This window comes from Carassius auratus, chromosome 47, assembly GCF_003368295.1.
Source record: "Carassius auratus strain Wakin chromosome 47, ASM336829v1, whole genome shotgun sequence".
Classification (NCBI taxonomy): domain Eukaryota; kingdom Metazoa; phylum Chordata; class Actinopteri; order Cypriniformes; family Cyprinidae; genus Carassius; species Carassius auratus.
In genome coordinates, this window is record NC_039289.1 from 15,004,414 (window position 1) to 15,017,228 (window position 12,815).

At 35.9% G+C, this 12,815-nt stretch overlaps 1 protein-coding gene across 2 annotated transcripts in view; it reads left to right on the forward strand.

Moving 5' to 3' along the window:
* Positions 1 to 12,815, forward strand: part of LOC113065208 (serine/threonine-protein kinase MARK1-like) — a 46,737-nt gene that overhangs the window by 3,712 nt on the left and 30,210 nt on the right. For both annotated transcript variants that reach the window (XM_026236466.1, XM_026236467.1), the window contains exons 2-3: positions 9,376 to 9,579; positions 9,901 to 9,954. In XM_026236466.1, the coding sequence (XP_026092251.1) occupies positions 9,376 to 9,579; positions 9,901 to 9,954 (258 nt within the window). The remainder of the gene's footprint in view (positions 1 to 9,375; positions 9,580 to 9,900; positions 9,955 to 12,815) is intronic.

Here is a 12,815-nt window from a genome sequence, read left to right on the forward strand (position 1 = left end):
TTTCATCCGTTTTAGGTGTCCATGCAACAGAAGTCGCCCCTCTTAGGTACAAGCTCCTCGGTTTGGGTTGGCTGGTCATATTGTTGAGAATTACCCTGGTCTAAACCGCGTCTACTACCGTCTTCCTCCATGTTTGTTTATGTATTGCAGCGTGCATGCGCATGCCGTTGCGTGAGGTGCATCTTGACGTAAAATTCTGCCGTAAACGCCTTATCGTAGCATAAACGATAGAGGCTTATATAAAACGATAGACATTTTCTATCGTCCAGACGATATATTTCGTCATATCGCCCAGCCCTAGCATCAGCTGCTAAATTCAAATCTGCGTTCGCTGGCTGACAGACGTGTTTGTACAACGCTTCATGATAACCAATCAGAAATGATTCTGTAGCACTAAGGAATGCAATGGCCAATCAGAGACGTGCAGAAGAGTCATCAATGAAATTACTGAAATGCGGTGTTTTGTTTTCTTGCTCACTAACTGAATTATTTAGCGAATTCTCTCATCAGAAACAACAAAAAGTGCAGATGTGCGTACGAATGCAAGATATTCGTTTCATAATGTAAAGTGTTTCAGTGATATTAATGGGAGTTTTTGAACTCTGGCTAGACTGAATGAAAATGTTCTTTGATAATGTTCTTTACTCTCTGTAAAATGAAAGTGTTAAAATAAGTAACGTACAATATTGTCATAAAAATGTACATTAAATGCAAATTCATTCGTATTAAAAATATTTTATGGCATGGCACCCATATATGGCACTTAAGTAAAAAGTCGGGTTTTTATGTGTAGTTAACAGATTACACTACTTTGCCCATCACCATTTATTGATCAAATAACAATCTATAAAGGTGCAAAACGCATTAACTTACACATTTCAGAATCTAGATATTTCCTGATATATTGAGGGTGTTTGGAATTGTTTTGAATAAAAATGAAAAATAAATAAATAAAACATAAGCCTATATCAGTTATACCTATATCAGTTATACAGTGCTGTCTCACATGACAACCATGATTAATATCCCCCCCCCCCCCAATGTGCCACCTCAAAAATCATGAATGCATGATGCCCCTGCTTATATATTGCAAATACATAACAAAATTGGGTCAATATAATTGGATGAAATTGATTGGAGATATCTGTAACAATGTTTATATTTATAAGTGTCCATTATCTTTTTTAAAGCATGTTATGAAGTGAACAATTAATGCACAATTAATAAAAATTTAATCGCAAAGGGAATGAATTGTGATAAGGCAGAAGCTGTGATATTCATGCGTATCTTTCAGCGCAGTACAGTTCTGTGATCAGCAGTAAATCTGCATCCGAAGGCCAGAGGGCGCTCTCACGCTGAAAACCCAATAGTCCCTTATAAAGAAAACAGATTTAACTGCTTTCATTGATTCAGTGTGACTAATAAACACACGACTATGTCAATATTCGGTTTATCTGAGTTCTTATTATAATTTTCATCATAATTAAGTATATCAATAATAAAATGCTAATCGACATTATCACTGCTAAGAACAGAATGGAATATTGTGTGCCTTAATTATTCTAAGAAGCCACATCATCTCACAGAAGTGTTTATTTTAAACATTCGGCTGACGTTATGAGTTGAGTTTGGAGTAAAAACATGTTATTATATGTGCTATTTTCACATGCTCTCAGATGGAGCAGCATTTACTACACAGAGCCGTAGTTCACTGAGAAGATACACAAACAGCTGTCATTATCGCGTAATACTACGATTATATCGTCTGTGGTCATGAATGCGATTTTTCATAGCTTGTTAGAGAACTACAGCTCTGTGTAGTAAATGCCGCTCCACCTGAAACCAGGTGATGGAGATTTACTGCTAATCACAGAACCGGCTTTACTGACAAAATGTGCATGACAATCACGATTAATTGCGTTTAATTAATCATGCCCTAAAGAAGATTTCAAATTTTCATTACTATTAAGCCAAAAATTATAATTTTCCTTACAACCTTAAATTTGCAAAAAAAAAATTTTTTTTTTATTTTTTAAGGTAAAAACATTATGTGAGTTGTTGCCTTGCGATTAAAAAGGTCAGATTAAGATTATTTAATTTATTTATTTTTGTTGACTGAACCACATGACTAAGTTTTATTAATTTATTTTATAAATGAAGAAGTGAAGCAGTTTTGTTAAAATATTATTTTGGTCTAATATATATATAAATATATATATATATATATATATATATATATATATATATATATATATACAATTAATGCACATTTTTTGCATTATTGAGACACTGTTTTCCAAATGAATGTTGTTCAGTGCTTTGACGCAATGTATTTTGTTTAAAGCACTATATAAATAAAGGTGATATATATATATATATATATATATATATATATATATATATATATATATACGTACTAATGCACTATTGAAACAAATGTGTATACAGTACTGTTCGAAATAATAGCAGTACAATGTGACTAACCAGAATAATCAAGGTTTTTCGTATATTTTTTTTATTGCTACGTGGCAAACAAGTTACCAGTAGGTTCAGTAGATTCTCAGAAAACAAATGAGACCCAGCATTCATGATATGCACGCTCTTAAGGCTGTGCAATTGGGCAATTAGTTGAATTAGTTGAAAGGGGTGTGTTCAAAAAAATAGCAGTGTGGCATTCAATCACTGAGGTCATCAATTTTGTGAAGAAACCGGTGTGAATCAGGTGGCCCCTATTTAAGGATGAAGCCAACACTTGTTGAACATGCATTTGAAAGCTGAGGAAAATGGGTCGTTCAAGACATTGTTCAGAAGAACAGCGTACTTTGATTAAAAAGTTGATTAGAGAGGGGAAAACCTATAAAGAGGTGCAAAAAATGATAGGCTGTTCAGCTAAAATGATCTCCAATGCCTTAAAATGGAGAGCAAAACCAGAGAGACGTGGAAGAAAACGGAAGACAACCATCAAAATGGATAGAAGAATAACCAGAATGGCAAAGGCTCAGCCAATGATCACCTCCAGGATGATCAAAGACAGTCTGGAGTTACCTGTAAGTACTGTGACAGTTAGAAGACGTCTGTGTGAAGCTAATCTATTTTCAAGAATCCCCCGCAAAGTCCCTCTGTTAAAAAAAAGGCATGTGCAGAAGAGGTTACAATTTGCCAAAGAACACATCAACTGGCCTAAAGAGAAATGGAGGAACATTTTGTGGACTGATGAGAGTAAAATTGTTCTTTTTGGGTCCAAGGGCCACAGGCAGTTTGTGAGACGACCCCCAAACTCTGAATTCAAGCCACAGTACACAGTGAAGACAGTGAAGCATGGAGGTGCAAGCATCATGATATGGGCATGTTTCTCCTACTATGGTGTTGGGCCTATTTATCGCATACCAGGGATCATGGATCAGTTTGCATATGTTAAAATACTTGAAGAGGTCATGTTGCCCTATGCTGAAGAGGTCATTCCCTTGAAATGGTTGTTTCAACAAGACAATGACCCAAAACACACTAGTAAACGGGCAAAGTCTTGGTTCCAAACCAACAAAATTAATGTTATGGAGTGGCCAGCCCAATCTCCAGACCTTAATCCAATTGAGAACTTGTGGGGTGATATCAAAAATGCTGTTTCTGAAGCAAAACCAAGAAATGTGAATGAATTGTGGAATGTTGTTAAAGAATCATGGAGTGGAATAACAGCTGAGAGGTGCCACAAGTTGGTTGACTCCATGCCACACAGATGTCAAGCAGTTTTAAAAAACTGTGGTCATACAACTAAATATTAGTTTAGTGATTCACAGGATTGCTAAATCCCAGAAAAAAAAAAATGTTTGTACAAAATAGTTTTGAGTTTGTACAGTCAAAGGTAGACACTGCTATTTTTTTGAACACACCCCTTTCAACTAATTGCCCAATTGCACAGCCTTAAGAGCGTGCATATCATGAATGCTGGGTCTTGTTTGTTTTCTGACAATCTACTGAACCTACTGGTAACTTGTTTGCCACGTAGCAATAAAAAATATACTAAAAACCTTGATTATTCTGGTTAGTCACATTGTACTGCTATTATTTTGAACAATACTGTATATACTAATAATTCAGATCAGTATTTTACAAATGTACTCTGTTCTGTCTGTATATTAGCCTCCTGAAAAGTGTAAAATCTGTTCCTGGGCAGTATTGGGTGTCATGTGTCTGGATCATTCGATACCTCGCTGAGTCACCAGTTACACTGAATGCTGATTGTCATGGCCTGGATTGGGCTTTCTGCCATTGTGCTCAAAACGCAAGATACTGTGGATGCTAGTTTCATTTCTTGAGGCTTTAGGGGTGGCTTCTACTCTGGTGTGCAGTCCAGTTTAAGAGTGCAGCCAGATTTGGCTAAAGTGTTAAGGTTTTCTCAGGAAGAGCACAGGGTTGAGACCAGCGCTGGTGACTGAAAATTGTCATTGCAGTTATTTTGGTTTGTGACTGAGCGGCCAAATTCCTCCCTGTTATGAGGTTGTTTCTCTTCAAAGCTCTGCATGCATGTTCTAATAGCTTCCTTGTTTAGAATTTTTTTAATTTAATTTTAATTTAAATTTAGAATAAATGCTTTTCAGGTTTTTGTAATACTGAATTCTGCTTGCATTGATGTCAGAAACAGTTCTCCATCCGAGGCAAGGCATCACTAAGACAGAACCCGCCAGCTATCTTTATTTACATGAGCTGTGACCTTATTTGACTGCTGATCTAGAAAATAAACCTCTACAAAAAAAAGTTATGTCTTTACACCCAGGAATGTCATGTGGTGGCAGCCAACATGCATGGAAAAAAAAAGGAAATTATATCAGATAAAGGACCCAGAAGACCCACAAGATTGTGTGTCAAGATCAATGAGTCTCAAAGATAATTTGATCTTTCATGAAAAGGAAGGATATAAAATGTCATGTGGTGCAATTCCCTGAAAGCTTAATGATATTTACGAATTAAGAATTTCTGTTGTTTAAAAAATGTATATTTAATATATTGAAAACATATTCAACCTTTTAACTGCCTCCCCCTCTTTCTGAGCATAGACATGAAAATGCACTGTCCAGATGTAAATGGTTGTAATTCATGAACGCTTTGGAATATAGTCCTCAGGGTGGTCTCATTTTAAAGCAAATAATCACCAGATTATTACACAAGTGAAAGTGTTTCAAATGCAAATAAAATGAAAGTGTAAGAAAATTATGTTTTTTTGTTTACTGTAAAGAAAATGTTGTCTGAAATATTGATGACTTAAGTGTTAATATTTTAATCATAGGCCTATATTTCATTGTATTGTGTTAAAATACGCTTTTTATTTTATTTTAATTGAGAAGTAAATTTATAAACAATATAATATATAAAACACCTATAACATTGTATGTTTTAGGTAAAGAAAATATACTCTAATAATATTTTATTTTATATAAAATAAATATGTACCATAACAAAATATTTTGGGATCTAAAACAGTTATAAAATCGAAGCCATATGTCTAAGTTATGTCCCAAATTTGAAGTTGATGTTACAAAAATGCAAAATCCGATTTTTTTTTTTTTACATTAATTTTTCTGTCACAAATTGTTAAATGTCTGTCATAATATAAAGTGTAGCATAAAATATGGAATCTTGAGACTCAGACTGTCCCAAATAATGTTTTTTTTTTGTCAAATTTAGACACAATTATTATTATAAAATAGTAAGTTTTGTAATATGACACCAGACCCTGCCCACTGGGGGAGGAGCCCTCTAAAAGTCTTTAAAGTACCTTTTCCATTGTATCGCATTGTTTGATTTCAGAGCTGTTTTAATGAGATTAAGTTTGAGTGTTAAAGCTTTTGAACAATATCTAATGAAGGATGATTACTGAGATATTAAATAAGGAAAACGGCATTAGTGTGACTCTGACAGAAAATATTAGTACTTTTTTTTTTTTTACTTTAAAATGGCCTAAAGTTATTAAACCACATGAAACCTTAAACCTTATTTTGACAGCATTTTTAAGTAATTTTGGAAATCATATAAATATATATATATTTTTGACCTCTCAGTTAAGAATAAAAAATGCCTAAAAATGAAGCCATTGTAAAAGGATGTTTTGGAAAACTTTACAGCTTCAATAATAAATGCTTTTTACTCAGCAATTCTGCAAAATTCATCAACATGGACCCCTCATAATGCTCTCATTACTGTAAACAGGGATAAGTTGAAATGAACATTATGCCTCAAATGCTGCTGATGAAGCTTAACTTGTATTGAACACGTTGCATTCATTCCCTTAACCTGACCTTCATCGTGAGGCAGTAAAGACGCAGTATTGACCAGGGTGAATGGATGAGATCTTTATTGGGTTATATTAATGTGCTTGTGTGCCGTGAGGAACAGTAGAGGAGTAAGACCACAAGAGAGGGTCTTTTCTCTGACAGACATTGTTCTGCTTGTGTTTTATTGTGTCGCACAGCTCAGGTCATCCTCAGTTCACCAGAGTCACAGGACTGTACTCTACAACCTCAGTTCAGTCACTTTATCTCTAAAGTCCTACTACCGTGTTTCTTGTCAGGGAAGAGATGGGTGAGGATGATCAGCTAGTCATCTTGGGTGGGTTGGGTGGGCTGTAGAAGGTTTTAAAGCTGGTTGAAAGTCGGCAGGAAATTACAGTTCACCCTGTTCAGTTTGGGAATGCATGTTAGAGATCTTACTGTAATCAATTCATTACTGGATCTTCTTTTCATGCTATTCACACAAAGTTAACTACAGGATGGTATCACAAAAGTATTCTTTGTCCTAAATCAGTGTTTATAATAGGAACGTCCAGTTATGTAAGTGTACGTTGACTAGCTTAACTCATGCCATATGAAACACTAGTATTCACCATTTTTTCAAAAGTTTTGTATACATACTCCACAAACATGGAAAACGGCACCAATGTCCAGACACGTCTCTGTCCTCCGGTGATTAAATGGCTGCTATTATGTCCCTTTCTGCAAGATATAATATAAGTGTCAGGTGTCTCCAGAATGAATCTCAGGGGAACTGTCCTGGTGGCTAGTTCCTCTAACTACACACTGCCAAAGCCCCTACACTGTGATGTCATTCTGTTAGTTAAATAGCATCACTTTCATTTGGTCTTGGTTAAAGTTCCTCAACGGGTTAAACTTCCCATTATGTGGCTGTTTTGGAACTGTGGATGTTGGTTACTCTCAGGTTAATCCATTATAATTCATTGTTGGTTGCATAGCACCCCGTTCTCACAGATTTTTTTTTTAAACTATTTTATTTTGTGTAAATATGTATGACGTGACAATAGACGCCTTTAATAGTGACCCAGAGTATAGACCCTTATTAGCCAGCTGTACATACTGTAACTGCGTTGTTATATCTTACTTTCACTGAATATGATGAAATATCTGTAGGTTATCTGTGGGTCTTTAAAGAGTCTTAAAATGTCCTAAATTCAGATTCGATGGGTCTTAAATATTTTTGGTCACATTACCGCTAAAATGTGTGCAGTCTGACGAACCCAGTGACTGTTTACAATCATTAGACAAACTGAAGAACAATGTGCTTTAAACATTAATCTCATAACCATGTTTATTTTCAGTTGTAATTTTGCAGTGTAAATTCTCATTTGTAGTCCAGGCCTATATTGCGTTTTCACTTTCATTGTAACCCTAACATGAACAAAAAAAGTAAATAAAAAATAAAAACAGTTAAAAAATAGGCTTTTATAAAGGTAAATAAAAAAAAAAATGCAGATTTAAAAAGCTGATAGAACACTGCTGAAAATATTGCTTCTGAATACATTTACACCACTGAATTATCAGTCATGCGATGCATTTGTAGAGATATTTTGTATGCAATATTGTCTGCCGTTCACTGTATATCATAATAATAAATAACATTTATGACAGCAGTGATCATAAATAGTCATTTAATATTATGTTTTGTAAAATAACCATTGAACTCTAAATGCCTTTTTGTTACAATAAGAGTCTCTATGATCCATAATACAGTCCCATAAATAGTTTTTTGTAATAAACAAGTTCACAGTCAAATAATATTTAATTGGATACGGGAAGTCATTTTCCATTCTTACGTAGCTTCAAACCAATCATCTTGTTTCATGATGTTCAAACGAGGGCTTTAGTGATGGCCGAGTCATGTCAGAGAGTCTCAGGTGAGTAAGGGTGTGTTCTGAGTGCTCTCTGTTGAGCGTCTAGCGGTCGAGCTGAAGTTAACTAGCTCCAGTGCTTCGGTCACGCTGATGTCAGTGTTTGACTGAGTGCTGGAGCCACAGGAGCAGTGCCTCTGAGAAGTCTGTTTGTTTGTTATCTTCTTTTCATTATTTTTGTGTTTGCAAAAACAGCTGGATGGAGTTTAGCACAATGAAATAGAATGCCTTTTTAAAAGTTAACCATTTTTAACTTGATGATTTATCTTTTATAAACGCTCATGGTGTGAGTCGCTGAAAAGAAATGGGGACAAAATAACGCATCTTGATGTGTACAGGTTCCTACAATTTAGTTTTCTTTTTTTGTGTGATTTTTGTGATTGATCCACAGTTTCGGATCTAACGTTGTTGAGCGAAATGTTCAAGTCTTTTAACTTGACATGGCATCTTAAAAACGCTGTGCTTGTGTACGAGACACGAGCATGTTTACATAGAAAAACTAGAAAAGTAGCGCACTGGAATAGAAATATGTGTTGTGTGAACAACCTCTTACAGTACAAGTAACAACAGGATGCAGTGGTTAAAAAGAAAAAAAAAAGACTTTTTATTATATCACACATTTTGGTTGGACTCAGATTTGACTTTATATCTATTTTAAACAAATAGGTGTCACTCACGTGCCATTTAAAGGTGAATGCAGTCCACGCTGTTATGATCCAGCCTCATATTTTCATGTTGTTTTGAGTGGTTTTTTTAAATAAGGTTTTAGTAGACAAAAAGTAATGCAATCAAAATTAAGTATATTTCTTCACACATAGATTTGATTTATTTCTCAGCAATATCTGAAATCCAGCAATAACACAAAGACAGCAGTTTTAATATAATGACATGAAATCCACAATTGAATTATATCGTGTGTTTATGTTAATTAGACCCCCCCCCTTCACCCTTTTATGATGGTCTCCACTGTTTTTTAATAATAGTTTAAATATATCAACACATTTGTTGTAGTTTTGTAAATTATTTAGGATAGTATAGGATGGTAGAGTGTGTGCGCACTGCTATAAACCTCAAATGTAGTTTTTTTTAAACATGCAGTAGTTTTTTAAATACATTTGAAAAACCAATTACACTGCAAGTATTTTTATTTAAAGATGTAATCTGAATTCCCCACGCTTTCTTTCCTTCCTTCTGTCTGTCAGCACACGTCTGTGGAGGGATACACGGACACACCAGCAGCTCCCTCCAAATCAGCGAGTCGTCAGAGTCTCCCGCGCTGCCGCAGCTCCGTGGCGTCCCTCACTGACGAACTGCCTCACGTCGGCAACTACAGACTCCTCAAAACCATCGGCAAAGGCAACTTTGCTAAAGTCAAACTCGCCCGCCATGTTTTAACAGGAAGAGAGGTGAGCAGATACAGGTGTACAGACATTACTTCACAAACGTGACATTATACATCTGTCCTGTTTAGCTCTTGACCCTCAGTCCCTCATTCAGGGACGCTGGGCCGAATCTTTCGAGTTTGAGAATAAAGGCACTTCTCTAGGGCTAGAAGCAGCATGCATTATTGAACAGGCTGTACGTCAGACCAAAGCACAGATTATGTAAGAAAAGGCGCTGTTTTGCTGTGACGTGGGGAGGGATGATGACGTGGATGCCCCTTAGCCTTTAGATATTCAGATGTATCCATCTATAAATAAACACATTGCACTGTATTTGTCTTTCAGGTCGCGGTGAAGATCATCGATAAAACACAGCTCAACCCCACAAGCCTCCAAAAGGTGAGGGCTCAGTGTTCATTAATTGCGATGAAGGTTTTGACATGTTCTTCTCCTGTTTTGTGACTTTCAACCCTGTTGCCTTTTTTTAAGATGTGAACAAGCACATTAGAAATATGGGTTTTGAAACTCTGATGTGAGATTATTGTTCTTAGTAAAAGAATAAGACTCATAATCTAAACACTGGTGAGACATTTCTATGTTAAAACTATTTTTTTGTGTGACTAATCTTCTAAAATCTAGTGATTTTCATCCTCAGAATATTGCGTTTGCGTCTTGCATTGTGTTTTAGGTTTGCAAGGTTTTTTAAGATAGAAATTCGATCCTGAAAAGTATGGTCATTATATTACTGCTGAACAAATGCAGATCTCAGAGGATATATTCCTGGACTGGAGTCTAGTTCAGGGTAGTAAACAATAGTGAAATTGCACTTCGCTCTGAAACATGCAGCGCAACAGACTAAATTAAAATTTAATTCATTTTATGCATTTAGCAGATGCTTTTATCCAAAGCGACTTATGGTGCATTCAGCATAACATTTTTTACCTAACATGTGTTCCCTGGGACTTGAACCCACAGCCTTGCGCTGCTAACCCAATGCTCTACCACTGAGCAACAGGAACACACTATGTGCTTATTCTGCTAAAATAGACTTTAGCATGTTGCTTGAATGTTATAATTTTTCTAGGCAGTGTTAGCATCTTGCATTTTTATCACAGTTCGTTTTAGCATGTTCATAGATGAATAAAGAGAGACCGTCAGGTAGATCAAATGTTCTCAATCCAACAGAAATATCTGCTGAGTTGCATGATGGTAGCAGTAAATAAAGGTTTGCCTTTTTGTCTTGGAGCAGGGAATGTCAGAGTGGCTGTTTCTTGGCTTTAATAAGCAGCGATGACCTTAAGAGAATGACGCAGCCTCTCGTGATCAGAGCTACATCAGAGCTCATGCAAGTCAATTAGTCTGCAGCGAATAAATCCTCACGTTTAGTGTCCACTGAACATTTTAAAGCAAAATTCATGTCCTATCTCTCCTAGTAATGCATCTCAGTGGGAGATTTCCAAAATCACAAAGCGGTCATAAATGTTGATAGCCGGACTCACTCAGGGTCATTTTCAGACTCTGGGGTGGTCGTAGAAGCATGACATTTTCTTTAAACCACTTCCATTAATGGGTTAATATTAAAGACCCCATTAAATGGCTTGTAAAGCATAGCTGAACACAACTTTTTTTATTGAAAATAATTAAAAGGTCAGTAATAAAAAAGAAAAAAAAGGCCAAATACAATAGAAAAAAAGATACAAATGAAACAAACAGGGCAAGTCTAACACATTCAGATAACAGCCTGCTACAGAAAATGAATGTAAAATAAAGCATCATAGTCTTGACTGTAAGAATTAAACTTTCTTTGTTTCTTATCAAAGCTATAGAGTCCTTCAGTCAAGAGCAGTGAGTGATTTTGTCTCTGTCTTTTGTTGTTTGGTTTAATATTAAGTACACAGTCAGCAGCAGGAATATTAGGCTGCTGTCACTTTAAGAGCTGCACAAATTCAATTTACTGTTACATGTATTTTCATTCTCAAGTGTTTACATTCACTTATTATAACTGTCAAGGGGTTATGTGAATAATTACCAAGTGCCACATTTTGACACACTTTTGCATGTATTTGGCGGTTTATGCGCGTACCTTAAGCTAAGATGACTTCACATGTGGTTATTCTGTTCCTTCTCTGAGTGCGCCCACAGAAATCCTCCTGAGGAACAGCTCAAGTGCTCTTTTGTGCTGGTAAAAACATGAATAAATCTAGTAACTTTTGATAAATCAAGCACGTCCCAGTTTGCGAAAGTTCACCCTGCGTTCACAATGTTTCAAATTCTCTGCTTCAAGACCTCTGTGAGAATACAATATTGTTAAATATTGTTGTTATTTTATATATGAGTGTAGCTCGCCTGGTATAGCATGATGGTTGCAATGCCAAGGTCATGTGACTGGAAACACATTCATTTAACTGATTAAATGAAACGACTGGACCTTGTTTTGGATAAAATATACAGGTGCTGGTCATATAGTTAGAATATCATGAAAAAGTTGATTTCACTAATTCCATTCAAAAAGTGAAACTTGTATATCATATTCATTCACTACACACAGACTGATATATTTCAAATGTTTATTTCTTTTAATTTTGATGATTGTAACTGACAACTAAGGAAAATCCCAAATTCAGTATCTCAGAAAATTAGAATATTGTGAAAAGGTTCAATATTGAAGACACGTGGTGCCACACTCTAATCAGTTAATTAACTCAAAACACCTGCAAAGCCTTTAAATGGTCTCTAGTCTAGTTCTGTAGGCTACACAATCATGTAGTGTAGTAATCATACACTTTAATAGAGAGAAGAAGGGAAGGAAAAGATGTGGTAGAAAAAAGTGTACAAGCAATAGGGATAACCGCACCCTGGAGAGGATTGTGAAACAAAACCCATTCAAAAATGTGCGGGAGATTCACAAAGAGTGGACTGCAGCTGGAGTCAGTGACTACGTTTACATGCAGCCAATAACACGTTAAAAACCGGGATATTAGCAATAACCCGGTCGCGCACGGCCATGTAAACACCGGCAAAAACCCGGATATGCTCATATCCCGGTTTTTAAAATCCGGGATATTATACCTGGGGTACCCCTTTTCTAACCCGAATATTTGGTCTTGTTTGGGCATATCCCCATCAAAATGTGTGTTCTGCGCATGTTCTATTCGCAAGGAATCTTGGTCTTTTGAGTCTTTGGATACAGGAAGAAGAATCGGAAATGACGCATGTTGTGTATTACGTCCAGACACTAACCGTGCGTCGCTGTTTACTTC